The sequence below is a fragment of the Ranitomeya imitator genome, chromosome 9 (assembly GCF_032444005.1).
Source record: "Ranitomeya imitator isolate aRanImi1 chromosome 9, aRanImi1.pri, whole genome shotgun sequence".
In the NCBI taxonomy this organism is placed as follows: domain Eukaryota; kingdom Metazoa; phylum Chordata; class Amphibia; order Anura; family Dendrobatidae; genus Ranitomeya; species Ranitomeya imitator.
This window is the reverse complement of record NC_091290.1, coordinates 27,457,798-27,476,325: the sequence shown is the minus strand read 5'-3', so window position 1 is coordinate 27,476,325 and position 18,528 is coordinate 27,457,798. Positions and strand designations below refer to the sequence as shown.

Below are 18,528 nucleotides of genomic sequence, written 5' to 3'. Positions count from 1 at the left end.
GAGTATTTCCAGCCGCCACCGACACCCGATAACAGCTGATCAGCGGGGGGTGACGGGTGTCTGACCCCGGCCAATCAGTCATTGATGATGTATGGTAAGGATATTCTGCTTTATATTTAATTAAGGATTTTTTGTTTACATATATTTGTTCTATCACATCCACTGTTTTGGTTTGAAATGTTCACTGACTTGTTGCTTTTGAGAATTTTTGATCGGTCTATAGACAGGAATTGCACATAACTTCCGCCAATTCTTCTTTCAGACATCGTCCGGCCTTCCACACACCCACAGTTTCTCGAAGGTCTGGATCCAAAGTTCGTAGAATGTTCTCTATGTCGCACAAATCCCCTCCGCCTAAGGTGCCTCAACCTGATAGAGTTGATGAGGTCTACAGTGCTTTAAAAAAGGGACTGGGGTAAGAGTACTTGTGGTACATAAAGCGTTAAGCATCTTGTAACCAACAATTGTCATTTTTCAAGGTTCAGAGTTTATTATATATTTTATTATTATTATTCCTGCATTTGATTGTTTATAACTGTGTGACAAGAGCTGTCCAATCATCATAAGTAACTGTGATAGAAGTTTCTGCCACTTACTGTGCAGAACTTCAGTTCAGACCTCCGATCAAGAGTAATGGATGTCCAAAATTTTCCCAACATAGATTTCTTTTCCTCTTTTCCAATTTAAAGAGGTTATCCACTTATCTACTTTAACCATATATTCTAAATGGGCCAAGGTTGGTGGAGTGGAAGATTGAGGGGGAAAAGAACAATACTAACCTTTAGGACCAGCACTTCTTATCTGGACTCAGTACTATATTCCCCCGTCAGTCTGCTGACTGATTATTATATCCAGGGGGCGTCACATGTCCACTACAGCCGTCATATTTCATCAGAATCAAAAGGAACAATCTCTAGTTGGACTCAGACAAAATGTTAAGGCAAACAAACAATCCGTGCACGGGTTGCGGCTGTCGAACAGCCGTGAGACATGAGGTAGTGAGGGTTAGAACATAGTATTTGAGCATGCTGAAGGCACTCTGTTAGCACCCGAGCATGCTCAGATAACACCTAATGCCAGCATGTTCGCTCATCACTAGTAACCGACCATTTGGTTTTCCTTTCTAGAGCCTACTTAGAAGTTCACCAAATCGAATTGGATAAGCTAACAATCCAGATCCGGGAATCCAAAAGGAACTCAAGACTGGTGAGTATCTAGAGCAACGTTTCGCCAAACCGGACCTTACGTGATGGAGCAGGCTCATATTTGGCTGCTTATAATAGCAGATGTGGAAACATTTAATTCCTAATTTTTGCTTTTCGTGATGCCATCAGCAGAATGTAATGTTGTTTCCATATTGAATTTTATGGAACATTAAAGATTTTTCTAATTAAATGTATAATTGTAATTTAGTGTGGCTACGTTGCATTTTCATTTTTTATTTTCCTTGTATTTAGTTTTATGTAGTCTTAAAGGGAATGTTTCATCCAAAATAATGGCTATAGGTTTTTATGTTAAATATATTTTTCAAAAATGTTTTGATTTTCCTTTTTCCCCTATATCACGATCTGATAAAAAAAATTAAATGAATACAAAAATGTTGATGTATTCATACTGAACACTAAACCTAAAGGAGCCCATACACATTAGATAAAATCCATTTAAAATGCCTATTATTATTTTTTTTACTAAATTGAGAGATTATTGGCTGGTTTGGTGAAGTGAACAATTATTTTTTGGGGTTCTAAATGAGAAAAGTTTAAAGTTCTTCAAAACATGGGTAGAAAAGATCCAATATTGGCTGATTTGTAGTTTGTCATGTTCTTGGAGCCATCGATATAGGAAATTCCTCTGCCCCCTTTTATATAATATGAATGGTGACTTTAATACTCAACTTGCTTCTTGTTCTGACTTTTTAGTCATTATTGCAGACAGTGACTGATAACACCTCTATATACAGTAGGTAACACAGGATCCACCATTCACAATAGGTGATGTCACAGCTCACCTCCTCCTCCTCTTGTACAGTGACTGATAACACCTCTATATACAGTAGGTAACACAGGATCCACCATTCACAATAGGTGATGTCACAGCTCACCTCCTCCTCCTCTTGTACAGTGACTGATAACACCTCTATATACAGTAGGTAACACAGGATCCACCATTCACAATAGATGATATCACAGCTCACCTCCTCCTCCTCTTGTACAGTGACTGATAACACCTCTATATACAGTAGGTAACACAGGATCCTCCATTCACAATAGGTGATGTCACAGCTCACCTCCTCCCCTGTATAATGACTGATAACCGCTCTATATACAGTAGATAACACAGGATCCACCATTCACAATAGGTGATGTCACAGCTCACCTCTTCCTGTACAATGACTGATAACACCTCTATATACAGCAGATAACACAGGATCCACCATTCACAATAGGTGATGTCACAGCTCACCTCCTACTGTACAATGACTGATAACACCTCTATATACAGTAGATAACACAGGATCCACCATTCACAATAGGGGATGTCACAGCTCACCTCCTCCTCCTTCTGTACAATGACTGATAACACCTCTATATACAGTAGGTAACACAGGATCCACCATTCACAATAGGTGATGTCACAGCTCACCTCCTCCTCCTCTTGTACAGTGACTGATAACACCTCTATATACAGTAGGTAACACAGGATCCTCCATTCACAATAGGTGATGTCACAGCTCACCTCCTCCCCTGTATAATGACTGATAACAGCTCTATATACAGTAGATAACACAGGATCCACCATTCACAATAGGTGATGTCACAGCTCACCTTCTCCTCCTCTTGTACAGTGACTGATAACACCTCTATATACAGTAGATAACACAGGATCCTCCATTCACAATAGGTGATGTCACAGCTCACCTCCTCCTCCTCCTGTACAATGACTGATAACACCTCTATATACAGTAGATAACACAGGATCCACCATTTACAGTGGATGATACAGCTCACCTCCTCCTAAAGCGCAGTGTAACTTTCCCCTATCTGTTCTCCATTTTTCAGCATTTCTATAGATAGCCATTCATGTTATGTACAGACAGAAAATACAGATGTGTGCCCTTATATTTTATATCGATTTTATATGTGTAATTATATATCTAGTAAGAGATTATATTGCCTGCAAAAATGAGATGTGATTTATGTGTGCAATGCAATAATTTATTTAATATCTACCTTACATCTTTTTTTATTTTTTCCTTTGCAGGGGTTTTTATATGACTTAGACAAGGTAAGACATTTCTTCTTTTATTTTTTTCAAACTCTCTTATACAAATGGCGCGGTGCAGATCTGCAGTACCCGGGAGCGGCCACTGCACTGTGGATGGCGCTGTTGTGTTCTGCTCTGTACACTATTCATATTTGGGTTATTGTGGAGCCGGTAACAGCCGATTGGTGGGTTTCCCGGATGTTGGACCTCCGCAAATCCTCTATCCTAAGACCAAATGCTAAGACATTCTGCCTACTGCCCAAATAAACACAATAATGTCATCTTTGTTATCCAATGCACATTGAAAAGTTTTAAAATGTATTTTGTTTTTTTCTCGAAAAACAGCAAGTGAAGTCCATTGAACGATTTATCCGTAAATTAGAATTCCACACAAGTAAGGTTAGTACTTTTTGTTACTTAATTGCTGAACTGTATCTTGGTATAAAATAGGTCGTCCGATCCACCCGGAATGTTTTATAAAAAGATTAGAAGGGTCCAAAATAAGTAACGCTCACTTCACTCATCTCCTGGCCCTCCAGTGCTGCTGCTTTCTGGGGCCCCGACAGTCTCTGTCCTTCTTTTCGGCACATGTTTTGACACGGACATGTGACCGCCAATTGCTGACTACAGTGGTGACCCCCAGGGGGTCTCCAAGCAGCCAATAAATAGTACCGAAACATCATCGCTGGAAACAAGGAAATCGAGACCGTCGGGGAACCTAGGTTGCATTGGCTACTAAATATGAGCAGCTACTTTTGATAATAAAGGACACAATGCAGATCACCAACTTGTGGAGTCAAAATGGACCTTCTTTATTGTAAACAGTCACAAAAAGATTTTCAGAGTGTTCATCAGGAATATCTGGTGACACACTAAGCATCTGGCCCAAACATTGGTTGCAACAATGATCATTTTAACCGAAACAGGGTTTCGCCACAAATGGCTTCTTCTGGGGCATTCAATGTGTTTGTGTGGTGGAACGAATCTCTGTTTTCCTCGCAGACCCCAGGTAGATACATCTGTATGGAAGTGGTGGGCAAGGACAGCGTTATGATTATTCATTTCTTTAGGGTAGAATCGGGGTTGGCGTTACCCCCCCCCCCAAGAAGTGCTATTTAAAAATAAAACTCTGCCTTAAAAAATAATAAAAATTTATGCTGCTACGTCTATATCGATCACATGAGACAACGAGGGCTTTTGCACTTTAACCTTTCTACTACATAATGTAATTTTGTTGTTGCTTTTTTTCTCCAGATAGATGAGGTGTACGAAGCATACTGTATCCAGCGGAGATTGAGAGATGGGGCACATAACATGGTTCGGGCTTATTCTGCTTCTCCGAGTAGCAAAGAGGCTCGTGAAAGTATGACGGAAGCTGGGAAAGGTTACAAGGAATACACAGAGGTGGGGTATACAATACATATGTGTATATATCATATATATGTTTGTGCGTGAATGTATGAAACATTCTGTATTTTTACATTGATATGAGATGCACTGAAGTGGGAAACTAAAAAAAAATAAAACAATAAAAACTTTGGCAAAAAAGGGAAAATATTTTTACTTTCTAAATCCAATGGATGCAAAAATGCCACAAAAACGATGAATCCATGTAAAGCAGATTTGTGCGGCCCTTTGTGCCCCTTTTGTGAACAGATCATAGAATATATACAGACTTGAAGCCCCCTCCATACATTATGTCGAATATATCCGGGACTTCATGTATACATCGCCGTACACTCTGTGCGTTCCGGCCATCAGATGCGGAACATTTTATAAATCGACCCCAAATTTTTTTTTATTTTTTTTTTAATGTTTAGTAATGTACATCCTTTTTTTTTTTTCTTCCTATTAAAACAAAGTATTTTTATAATAATTGCCGTATATTGTTTCTGCACAGAATATGTGTGTCCTGGAGAATGACCTAGAAAGTCAGCTCGGAGAGTTTCGCGTTAAAATGAAGGGTGAGTATTGACGTAATAGTTCAGCGCTGATGTATGCGGCCATATTAAGGCTCTGATACGTATAGAGGTGTCGTAGAGCCCCTTACGGTACCCCCATATGTTTTTGATTTTATATGATGGGTAGTTTTTTTAATGTCAGATTTGTATGGTACGCAAGAATCGTACAACAATAGTTGGTGGCTTCGCGTGCGTTGCCTCGAATTTGACGGCTCCAAAGATTTTCCATTCTTACCGTCTTAAAAGGCATCACATAAATATGGCAAACCCTTCCTGTATGCCTCCCCCTCTTTAACATTACATAAAGGGAATATCCAGGAACCAGTAATAATCCTCCTCATTCTCATCCTATTGATCACATGATCGCTGGGTGTCGGGAGGTTGCAAGATCTTCTGTAGACCTGCTCCACAGTGCAGGCAGCAGGTTGAATTCTCCCCTCCATCTTCACGCCAAAAATGTTTGTCAACTTATTGGGGAGCAATGTATAAAATAAATTTAAACAATATATGAAAAAATACAAAACAAGAAATAAATAAAAAGCTGTTACTAATCTAAACCGCTGTTTCTTGTCCCACCCTCTTATAAAAATTAATAAATAAATATATAAATAATATATAAAAAAAATATATATATATATATATATATATATATACATACACACATACATATATATATATATATATATATATATATATATATATATATATATATATATAATGTGTGTGTGTATATATAACCTTATTGTTGCAAAGCATACTGATGGCATTGCTTATGCTATGTTCACATTAGCGCTGTGCGGGGCAGCGTCGGCGACACAACGCATGCAAAAACGCATGCGATGCATGCGTTCATTTTTGCATGATTTTTGGCGCAGAAAAAACTGCATCATGCAGCGTCCTCTGCGCCCTGACAGTTGCGCCAAAATGACGCATGCGTCACAAAACGCAAGACAACGCATGTCCATGCGCCCCCCATGTTAAATATAGGGGAGCATGACGCATGCGTCGCCGCGGCTGCGCCCGACGCTGCCCCGCACAACGCTAATGTGAATGTAGCCTTACAGAAGAATTTCTAAACTACTGAAGGTTCCAGTGAGCACTGTTGGGGGCCATCATTTCACCATAAACCGGCCACAACTAGGTGTTCGCCGCAAGATGTCAGACAGAGGAGTGAAAAGAATTATCAGAAGAGTTGTCTAAGAGCCAAAGACCACCTGAAGAACTACAGAAAATACTGGAATCAGCAGGTACAATTGTTTCAAAGAAAATAATAAGTTATGCACTTAACCTTTATGTCCTGTATGCACACTCACCACGCAAGCCTCCATTGCTGAACAAAAAGCATGGTGAAACGTGTTTAAAGTTTACTCAACCACATTTAGACAAGCATGTGAAATACTGGGAGGATATAGTCTGGTCAGATGAGACCAACATTGAGTTCTTTGGATGCCATAATACTAACCATGTTTGGAGGCCAAAAAGCGCTGCATATGACTCCAAAAACAGCATACCAACAGTCAGGTTTGGAGGTGGGAACGTCATTGTGTTTGGCTGTTTTACAGCATATGGCACTGGAAAACTTCATACAATTTGATGGAAGGATGAATGGACAAATGTACCAAGACATTCTTGTTTAAAATATGCTGTCAACTTCCTGGATAATGAAGATAAAACAGAGTGGATATTTCAGCAAGACAATGATCCCAAACACACAGCCAAGGAAACTCTCAGTTGGTTTCAGTGAAAGACAATAAAGTTGCTAGAATGGCCGAGTCGATCACCGGACCTGAATCTAATAGAAAATGTATGGAAGGAACTAAAGCTCCGAGTCCATAGAAGGAGTCCACAGGACCTTCAGGATGTGAAGTGTGTGTGTGGAAAAATGGGCCAAAATCACACCTGAGCAATGCCTGCGACCAGTTTCTCCATACAGAGAGGTCTTGAAGCTGTCATCCCCAACAAAGGCTTTTGTACGCAGTATTCTAAAAATTTCAGTAAGCGTGTTCAATACTTATTCCCGCTGTAATTTCTCATTATTACACATAAGTTGGACATCTATCGTTTGATTTCTTTGCCTGTGTGGATTGGATGGGTTGTTACCGACATCTGGTGAGAATTTCATATCAAGAAATTATATTTACTTAGAAAATTGGTGACGTGTTCAATACTTACTCCTCCGTGTGTGTTTAATATGTAATGGAAAGGGGCAAACAATTTTAAGTAATTTAAGTGACATGAAAAGAAAAAAAATGGTATAAAATTTGAGTAATAATCACGTTTTTTTTTAATTTTCTACAGAAAATAAAAATCTAAGTATAAAAATGACAAATTAACCTCGTGTATCACAAGTAAAAAAAATTTTTTTTTAAATAAGTCAAACAGAAAAAAAATAAATAAATACTTTACCGCTCTTAAAACTGCCTCTAAAAAAGAAAAAGCCATTATGTGTGCTAGGAGTGAGGAGAAATTGAGATCTGTGCAGTCTGGGGGGAAGGCGGCACCAATGGAGAAGCCATAATTACTTGTGTATTAGTAAATGTCACTAAACTATGTCCCCAACACATCAATAAACCCAAAGCCAAAAAAAGCCAAACCCTTCAATGGATATGGCGGAAGCCCCCCTGCCATCAAGTAAAGTAAGGCTGAGGCAGAGCGGATAATATCATGCCCGATCCATCCGTGCCCCATAGAGAGGTGTAGGGAGAGCAGCAGCTTGGACCGTATGTAACCACGTTTTCTTTCTCTCTAATTTAGGGCTCGCAGGATTTGCCCGGTTGTGTGCCGGAGACCAGTATGAGGTAAAGTGGACAAGATACATCTGATTAATACTCACTGACAGCACTGACTATAGGGCTAATAGGGAGTCACCCTAGCCATAGACCTTTATACATGACTCCCCCGTATGCAGTACATGACAGCCAGTGGCAGCTGCGGAGAGACGGAGACATCAGGGGTTCTGGACTCTCCATTTTATTTTGGGGAGAGCAGAATGAGCCTCTTCTGGACATCTTTCTATTGCTGGCTCCCACACTCTCCCCCTGATAAGTGCAGTACTCTGCACCACTACAATTCATGGTCCTGTTACCGCTCATAGGCTCCACTCATTCTGTATGCTCGGCCGCTCACATTTGTCGTAATTTTCATTATTTGATTTTCCGATTTCCATCAGATTTTTATGAAGTATGGCCGGCAACGCTGGAAATTAAAGGGACGCATTGAAGTTAATGGAAAGCAGATTTGGGACAGTGAGGACATGGTGTTTCTTCCACTAATCACGGAGTTCCTGTCTATAAAGGTACGAAGGCTGCAGAAGATCGGGAGGCCAAAGCTCGGCCCAAACATGGTTGCCAATGGCTCCACAACTGTGAGACAGAACCACACAGCTATCAGCCGTCACCAATTTTTGTTTTTTTTTTGTTTTCATGCACCAAATTGCTGCTTATAAACAATGAAAACATTTTATCACAATTAAGTTTGTTCCTTAACCCTTTCTTGACTGTAGGTCAATGGCTGTGACCCGGTCTTGTGATGCGAGCTCCGACGCTGAACCCGTATCTTTCCCTGCACATAACAGCTGATCTGACCAGTTAACCAGTTAAACGCCACTGTCAATCACTGACAGCGGCGTTTAATACGCACAGTCTGGAAGCGCTTCATAAGTCACGCTTATTGGCGCCCCTGTCATGTGATCGCAGAGCGCTAATGGGTTGTCATAAGATCCAGGGGGTCTACATGGCCGGCATTCATAGGAGATCGTCATTTCTCTTATACATAGAGGCTGAAGCCCTGTTGTGTAGCACAGGCGATCGGACGATCGCAGCTTCAAGAACAAAAAAAAAATTTTTAATTCAATAATAAAAAGTTCAAATCACCCCCCTTTTCACTCATTGAATATAAAACAATAAAAAAATACTCATTTGGGGTCACTGCATTCAGAATTGTCCAATCTATCAAAACAAAGTAAATTACCGTAATTGGATCGGTAATGAGAAAAAAACTGAACCGCCAGAATTGTTTTTGGCCGCCGCAACATTGCAATAACGGGCGATCAAAACATCGTATCTACCCCAAATTGGTACCACTAAAAACATCAGCTCACGGTGTAAAAAATAAGCCCTCGCACAGCCCCAGATCCCTAAAAATGGAGACCCTACGGCAGGGGTGTCAAACTGCATTCCTCGAGGGCCGCAAACCATGCGTGTTTTCAAGATTTCCTTAGCATTGCACAAGGTGCTGGAATCCTTCTCTGCAGGTGATTAAATTATCACCTGTGCAATGCAAGGAAATCCTGAAAACATGACCTGTTTCCAGCCCTCGAGGAATGCAGTTTGACACCCCTGCGCTACGGGTGTCAGAAAATGGCAACTTAAACAATTTTTTTTTTCTTACAAATTTTGGATTTTGTTCCCCACAAGTTAAATAAAAAAGAAACTATACATGTTTGGTATCTGCATACTCGAACTGATCTGGAGAATCATATTGTCAGGCCAGTTTTACCATATATTGAACACTGTAAATAAAAATGCCAAAAAAACTATTGTCGAATTGCACTTTTTTTTGCAATTTCACCACACTTGGAATTTGTTTTCCTGTTTTTCAGTATGTTATATGGTAAAATCAATATTGGCATTCAAAAGTACAATTTATCCCCGCACAAATCAAGCCTCCTATGGCTATATTGATGGAAAAATACAAAAGTTATGGCTCTGGGAAGAAGGGGAGGAAAAAACTAAAAATCACAAAGTCGTAAAGAGGTTGTCAAGGAATAAGCTATTGATGACCTATCCATTGGATAGGTCATAAGTACCAAGTGTGTGGAGGTCCAACACCTGGAATCCCCACCGATTTGGATAACCTCCAAATCGATGTGGAACGTCATCTGTCAGTGATGTCGTACAGATGACGTTGCACCAGCCCGAACAGGTTAAACGCCACACCGGAAGGTAAAAGATCTGCGGGCCTCCTGTCTATCTCCAGGGAGCCCTGGCCTGGACTCTAAACTGGAGCCCCGTAAATTGATCTGATCATCTCTAGCCAGCATCTTAGCCCGGGATAATCCTTCTCAAAACTAAATATCATCAGTTATTGATTAATAGTGGAAAACAGAATGTTGGAATTTATACGTAAAACAATTGACTTTTTTTGTTCCTGCAGGTAACAGAATTGAAGAGTCTAGCAAATCACGTCATAGTGGGCAGTGTCTCGTGCGAAACTAAAGATCTCTTTGCAGCTCTCCCCCAGGTTGTCGGGGTGGATATTAACGACCTGGGAACAATCAAGCTAAACCTGGAAGTCAATTGGAAGTAAGTGGAGACAAGCAAGCAGAAATCTAGACTGGTCAGCCGTAGCGTTAAATCTGCCAGTCTACAAATTGTATACATCTCCTTGGGGCAAAAACTTACACTCCTCTTGTGTCCTGTGGTATCTTGACACCGACCCATTGGCACGTCGCAGATATGTAGGAATTACGAGGTGCAGCTTCCATGGTTTGGACTCTTTTTCCTTCACATTTGGATTGGGATCTGGAGAATTTGGAGGCAGTTTGAACAGTTTACCATGTTCCTCAAACCATTCCTGGCCAATTGTTGCAGTGTTGTAGCGTGCAATATCCTGTGAAATGAGGGCAACGATTGTCAAAGATCGCAGCCAGCGGGGGTCTTATCTGAACCCACCCGCTGTTATCTTTGGAGTGAACAGCGCTCCGCTGCCCCTCATCGTCCGGACAATTATGCGATTGACCGACGATTAATGGAGGAGGCCGTAGGCTGTTTCCACGAATAGGCTGGTTATCTGGAAACTAACAGTGAGCTTATGGTATATACCGTACATCTCCGATTCCATGGCTGTTGTCAGTGATCTGCCCACTATTGATTTGTGGCTCATAGGCAGGGGTTACTGTTGTGAAAAAATATGCATCTATTTCCCCATTTTGTCCTGAAGCTGAAAATGTATGTCCCATCAATATCTGTTCTATACACACTCCAATATTTCTATCTGGACCCTGGAGCTGGGCTGGCTATTGTAAATATAACATTTTTCCTGAGAGAACAAAAGCCTCTTCCACTTTTCTATCTATGTGTAAACACATGTACCCTTTTGTTATCCAACCCTCAGAAAATACCTTTCCTGTATGAATTACCTGTCCAATCTGTAAACCTTTTGTCTATGCACAATAGACATCCTAGTTGTCAAGTGCAGGGGTCCTTTACTTCAAAAAGGAGCTACCTGCATGTTAGTTAAGATTGTCACATCCCAACTATACCTAATTTCCTATTTCTTTATGCCATTTGTACCTGTCTATTTCAAGGCAGGTTTGATTGCAAATTCTTGTCCTATTGCCTCCTTCACTAGTGGCTTCAGATATTTTAATATTTTCTATGACATTGATGATAGAGAATCCCGCTGCCAAGAAGAACAACAGTGTTTAGCCAAGTACCCTACATTGGAGCTGTTCCTGGAGCAGTGTCATACCTCTTCTTGGATTTGGAGCATTTTGGTGCAGTCTCTTCCCTTGATAAACCGTGCACTTGCTTCTTGCTTTGTACATGAAAACATGGTTCATGAGACCAGGCCTTCTTCCATTGCTTGATGGTTCAGTTCCGATATTAATGTGCCCATTGTGAATGCTTTCTACAGGCATTGGGCACGGTGTGTCCTCACACCATTGGGTCAACTTTTTCAGCAGCTCGGTTTCCAGTAGTTCTCGAAGATCAGACTGTAAAGTCTTGCATCTCGTTGATCAGGAACCTATTAGCTTGTTGTCAGTTAACCCCTTGTTCTTTCTCCGCTATTTACTGTCGCATCTATGGGGTTAAGCTGCCAGGATCCAAATTATTTTCCACCGGAGACCGTGGAACCATTCCTGTGCATGGGGGAATTAATATAGGATCTCCACATTTATCTTTATCTACACATTTTGGCCTTGGACTTTAAGTGGGGAAAGCTTAGTTCATACTTTTGACGTTATTATATGTTTATATATTTTTTTACTTTTTTTTTTTTTTTTCTCCAGTCCTTTTGACAAGGAAGACCAACCCTCGGCTGCCAGCACTGTGAATAAAACCTCTACCGTGAACAAACGATTTTCCACATACAATCCGAGTCCCCCCGATACTCCCTCATTGCGGGAACAAGCCTTTTATGTAAGTAGCCCTGATGTGGAGACTTATTATATGCAGAAAACATCCTCCAGGTCAAGGCTGATGTATATTCTATGCATGTGCTGTAGTTGGGCTTTTCCATAGCTGGGGACTTTTTTTTTTTTTTTTTTTACTTTAGTTAAATGCATGTATTTGGGGCTAAAACTCATTTTTGCAATACGGTTTTATTAAAAAAATTTGCACCGTTCTGCTTTTACAGAATCTTTGCCTCCGTGCACGTTCAACTTTGATGTGGTCTGTAATCTCGCATCCGCTGAGAAGCGCTCAGATGCAGACAGATAACTGACTTACAAACTCATCGCCGCTGTCATAGTGGGCTCACTGACAGATTCTATGTTAACCCTTTCTGCAACGAGCAATAAAAAGTGCAATACAGAGGCTATAGAAGGAACAAAATGCAACATTTTCAATAAAACAATTGCAAAAATGATTTTTATCTTTAAATACAAGCGTTTAAGTAAACAAAACTTTATCTTCAAATGTGTAAAGGACAAAACTGATATTTACTGTCTTGATTAAAAAAAAATTATGTATCACATCTTACTGTCTGTAGGTTGGCAAGAAGCCACGAGGCAGATAAATGGAAGCAACACATGACTGTAGACCCAGACTACACATTGTTAGTTTGTAGTCTGTTACCGTGGAGACACATTGGTCTTCATAGAAGCAGTATACACTACACTGTAGAATTTTATTTAAAAGGAACCAGTCGGCTTCATTTTGATGGTGTCAACCAGTGGTGTTGCTCCACAATTTCAATATTGCACCAGGGTGAGTGCACTGGGAGCGTATCTGCACACTTGCAGCACACGGCTCCTCTGCTGTGTTCCCAGCCCGATGCCACCCTCTTCTACTTGACTGACAGCAGAGGCCAAGGATCTGGTGTGCGATGTCAGCTCTGCTCCGTCAGATGTGACCGCGCACAACATAAAACTGTCTCTGTTGTTCTGCTGGGTAGAGAGAGGAAAAAAAAAGTGAAATTATACTGCAAGTACACTGGGGGGGGGGGGGACAGTGTCGGTGCACTTGCAGTATAATTTGCATTAAGTCTAAAAAGCGGGATTTCTCAACGTAGACACAACAGATCCGGGTCAAAGAGGCATCATTGGAATTGTGACATGCAGATCTATATAACACTACATGTGGATGACTCCATAAGTGACGCCGACACAGTCCCTTTAAGACTGAATAATTAGTGTGCACCTAACCTTTTAATGAAGTTTGCTCATTAAACTATTCAGTATTTATTTTTTTAATGAAAATCCAGCATGTTACATTTCACTGATGTCTGAATACTAATTGTATCAGTGTTTGTTAGTTTTTTTTGTTTTGTTTACATTCTCATTGTTGATTTGACAACAGACGACTTCTTTTTCCCAATCAGAATGCATTTTAATTTGAATTCCTTGACCTTCCCGCACTATTTCCACCCCCCCCTGTATAATGCCTATTCTTTATATTCATGCCACGAAAAGAGTTCCTTGTTGCCAGATATGGGAAAGCACAGCTGGCCAATGCTTGTCATGCTCCGAGAGACCCTTACTGACAAATTGTCTCAGACTTGCTCGTGCAATGATGTCTCATCTGTCCAAGTTAATACTTATGAGCAAGACTACTATGTAAGTTTTTAGATGTAGCATAGCTAATAAATAAAACCTCCGGAAACATTCTGCTTTCTAGAATCCGTAATAAAGTATACTGCCTGGATAGTTCACATTTGCCATCCATGCAAAAAAGTATTGGTTTCTGTATTTTTTTTTTTTTTTTTGCTTCCCCTGCAAATTGTGTAAATGCAAGTGTGTATTAGTCTATGCAATCCCCATAGGATTCAACGATGCTGAATATTCAGTCAATGGATAGAATAGAAAATGTGTTCTAATAAAATTGCTGGGGTAAATACAATTTATGGGAATGTGTCTCGTGTTCAATCTGCAGGGATCGAGGTATAGAGCAAGAGAGGCGGATGAGATTGATGTATAAAAGATTCAGTATGACTCGAGATATATTTATATAAATCACTGCTCTTTCCAGGCTTAGGAGTCCAGTTGGCGGGTCTAATTAATGATTATTATTATTATTATTTATTGTTATAGTGCCATTTATTCCATGGCGCTTTACATGTGAGGAGGGGTATACATAATGAAAAGAAGTACAATAATCTTAAACAATACAAGTCATAACTGGTACAGGAGGAGAGAGGACCCTGCCTTGACAGTCTTCATTGTATAAAGCGTGCATAGATTTATTACTAGTGTTATTAGTATTTATCATTTATTTATAATTATTTTTATTAGAGTTGGCAATCACTGATTAGGACCGCCCACTGGACTCCTAAGCTTAGAAACAGCAGATATTTAAATACATAAAACAGAGGTTATAGTGAATCTTTTCCCACAAAGTTTTATATATCGATCTGCTCGGCTCCTTCTGCTCTATATGATGCCGCCTGCACATTGGGCTCCCGTTTTACATGTGACAGATTCCCTTTAATGACTCATTAATCTAATACACATAAACTGAGGGCATAGTTTGGCTTTTTATAATGCAGAGTGCAAAAATACTACACTGCTACAACAGGATACAACTGGTGATATCACCTATTGTAAATGCTGGGTGTTATCGAATGTATATAGAGGTGTTCTCAGTCATTGTACAGGAGGAGGAGGTGAGCTGTGACATCCCCTATTGTGAATGGTGGATCCTGTGTTATCTACTGTACATAGAGGTGTTATCAGTCATTGTACAGGAGGAGGAGGTGAGCTGTGACATCACCTATTGTGAATGGTGGATCCTGTGTTATCTACTGTATATAGAGGTGTTATCAGTCATTCTACAGGAGGAGGAAGTGAGCTGTGACATCACCTATTGTGAATGCTGGGTGTTATCGAATGTATATAGAGGTGTTATCAGTCATTGTACAGGAGGAGGAGGTGAGCTGTGACATCACCTATTGTGAATGGTGGATCCTGTGTTATCTACTGTACATAGAGGTGTTATCAGTCATTGTACAGGAGGAGGAGGTGAGCTGTGACATCACCTATTGTGAATGGAGAATCCTGTGTTATCTACTGTATATAGAGGTGTTATCAGTAATTGTACAGGAGGAGGAGGTGAGCTGTGACATCACCTATTGTGAATGGTGGATCCTGTGTTATCTACTGTATATAGAGGTGTTATCAGTCATTGTACAGGAGGAGTAGGTGAGATGTGATATCACCTATTGTAAATGGTGGATCCTGTGTTACCTACTGTATATAGAGGTGTTACCAGTCATTGTGCAGGAGGAGGAGGTGAGCTGTGACATCACTTATTGTGAATGGTGGATCCTGTGTTACCTACTGTATATAGAGGTGTTACCAGTCATTGTGCAGGAGGAGGAGGTGAGCTGTGACATCACTTATTGTGAATGGTGGATCCTGTGTTAACTACTGTGTATAGAGGTGTTATCAGTCATTGTACAGGGGGACGAGGTGAGCTGTGACATCAACTAATGAGAATGGTGGGTCCTGTTACTTACTGTATAGAGGTGTTATCGTTCCTAGTATTCCTGTTTTGCCGGTAATGAGACTGCTGAAACGTATCTGTACAAAACACGAAGAATGGGTGTAGAATTATGCCTAGTGGCCGTAGAGTCTCGCTTTGTGTATATGATCTAGGAGATTTAAAAAAAAAGAAAAGCATTTTTTGTTCTTATTCCTGATGGCACATTACTAGTGATGAGCGAGTATACTCGTTGCTCTGGTTTTCCCTAGCACGCTCGGGTGGTCGCCGAGTATTTGTTAGTGTTTGGAGATATAGTTTTTGTTGACGCAGCCTATGGCTGCTAGACAGGCTGAATACTTGTGCGGGTTGCCTAGTTGCTAGGAAATCCCCACATGCCTAGTTGCTAGGGAATCCCCACATGTATTCAGCCTGTCTAGCAGCCGTAAATCATGCAGCTGTGTCAACAAAAACTAAATCTCCAGAACACTAACACATACTCGGAGACCACCCGAGCAACGAGTATACTCGCTCATCACTACACATTACACTTGATCAAAATGCCAGCAGAAAGCCGTGAATAATGTCTCCAGTACCATCTTCCCTATAGGAGACTCTCTGAAATCTGATAGATTCAGTTTTAACCCCTTGTATCTTATTACCTCTAGAATATGTTACGACGTCAGGACGATTTGGAAAATGGAGCCGCCTGGTCTATTTCTTCCGAATCCTCAGATGATTCCTCCAGTCCACAGTTGTCTAGCAGTGTCCGACACGCTCCCAAGAACATTGTTCAACCCGAACTTCAGACGTCTGCTCCAGAGATAGAGATCTCCTTCACACAAAGAGAGGAGAGCCTGGACACTGGAGCTGACGTTTCAATGCAGGAGGTGGAAACCAGCGGTAAAATAGTGCATGACAAGGTGGCGTCGACTAAACCATCGGTGGCTAACGGCCACGTTGTGTACTCAAGGACATTGAGCCATATTAGTGAAGTAAGCTTTGATGCCTCAGGGTCGGACTTCCATGTCTTGGACGAATCCCAGGTGATTTTACCGTTTGATATCGATATCTCAGAAACTTTATCTGTCCCGGTTAATTGTGAAACCGAGGACGATTTGCAAACCACTGGACAATCGGATGGTCCTCAGGAGGAGGAACCTGAAATAATACTCACAGAATCGGAAGCAGATCTCCAGCCGGAGAGGACTGACTCTGCTCCGCCATTGTGTGCACAGTCTCCAGTCCACGAGGCCGTGCCTTGCAGGGAAGAGTTTGAGCTTTTGGTGGATGATGTTATCGAGATGGATCAGCAACAACCTGCGGTTCACTCTTCCCCCATTATGACGCCATGTTTGGACCCGGTTCCTGAAGAGAGGGAGAGTCCCATCCCTCAGGTTGTTCACTCCGACAACACAAAAAGGAGGATTGTTGACTGTGGTTTGGACGAGGCAATCAGTTCCTTGAGTTCATCACTGGACGACTACCGGGGACAGTTCCCCGAACTGCAGTCACTGGAAAATAAGATCAAACACCTGGAAGAGATTCTCCTGGTAAGTTGGTGAATGTCTGCATAGCGGTAGGAAAGGTTTTATTTCCCCCCTATAGTCATACTTGCATTGTTTTTAAAAGCTTAAAGGTATTGTCCGGTCCTGTGGTGAAGATCAACTCTATGTTGCATGTGAGAGTAGACTGTCACGTGACCACAAGTATGCAATTTGAACATATGCGATCACATACCTAGTAGACATTGAATTGAGCAAGGCCGAGCACGTCTAGTAGGAATGTGGCCAAAACGCTCCCCCAGAAGACCAGAGAATCCTGGCTGTGAGCGGTGCGCGTGCTGTAAGGATTTAGAAGTCTGACATTTCACCACAAGACTGGACAGCCTCTATACAGGGGTTTACAAAGACTTGGTAGAGGTCATCTACAATACAGACCAAAAGTTTGGACACACCTTCTCATTTAAAGATTTTTTCTGTACTTTCATGACTATGAAAATTGTACATTCACACTGAAGGCATCAAAACTATGAATTAACACATGTGGAATTATATACTTAACAAATAAGTGTGAAACAACTGAAAATATGTCTTATATTCCAGGTTCTTCAAAGTAGCCACCTTTTGCTTTGATGACTGCTTTGCACACTCTTGGCATTCTCTTGATGAGCTTCTAGACGTAGTCACCGGGAATGTCTTCCAGCAATCTTGAAGGAGTTCCCAGAGATGCTTAGCACTTGTTGGCCCTTTTGCCTTCACTCTGCGGTCCAGCTCACCCCAAACCATCTCGATTGGGTTCAGGTCTGGTGACTGTGGAGGCCAGGTCATCTGGTGTAGCACCCCATCACTCTCCTTCTTGGTTAAATAGCCCTTACACAGCCTGGAGGTGTGTTTGGGGTCATTGTCCTGTTGAAAAATAAATGATGGTCCAACTAAACGCAAACCGGATGGAATAGCATGCCGCTGCAAGATGCTGTGGTAGCCATGCTGGTTCAGTATGCCTTCAATTTTGAGTAAATCCCCAACAGTGTCACCAGCAAAGCCCACCCCACACCATCAGACCTCCTCCTCCATGCTTCACGGTGGGAACCAGGCATGTAGAGTCCATCCGTTCACCTTTTCTGCATCGCACTAAGACACGGTGGTCGGAACCAAAGATCT

General features: G+C 41.3%; 1 protein-coding gene across 3 annotated transcripts in view; it reads left to right on the top strand.

Annotated features, from left to right (window-relative positions):
* Positions 1-18,528, top strand: part of RIPOR1 (RHO family interacting cell polarization regulator 1) — a 119,024-nt gene that overhangs the window by 78,667 nt on the left and 21,829 nt on the right. For all 3 annotated transcript variants that reach the window (XM_069740045.1, XM_069740044.1, XM_069740046.1), the window contains exons 3-13: positions 263-415; positions 1,128-1,206; positions 3,262-3,285; positions 3,610-3,663; positions 4,519-4,668; positions 5,165-5,228; positions 7,980-8,023; positions 8,395-8,520; positions 10,380-10,528; positions 12,238-12,367; positions 16,534-17,418. In XM_069740045.1, the coding sequence (XP_069596146.1) occupies positions 263-415; positions 1,128-1,206; positions 3,262-3,285; positions 3,610-3,663; positions 4,519-4,668; positions 5,165-5,228; positions 7,980-8,023; positions 8,395-8,520; positions 10,380-10,528; positions 12,238-12,367; positions 16,534-17,418 (1,858 nt within the window). The remainder of the gene's footprint in view (positions 1-262; positions 416-1,127; positions 1,207-3,261; positions 3,286-3,609; positions 3,664-4,518; positions 4,669-5,164; positions 5,229-7,979; positions 8,024-8,394; positions 8,521-10,379; positions 10,529-12,237; positions 12,368-16,533; positions 17,419-18,528) is intronic.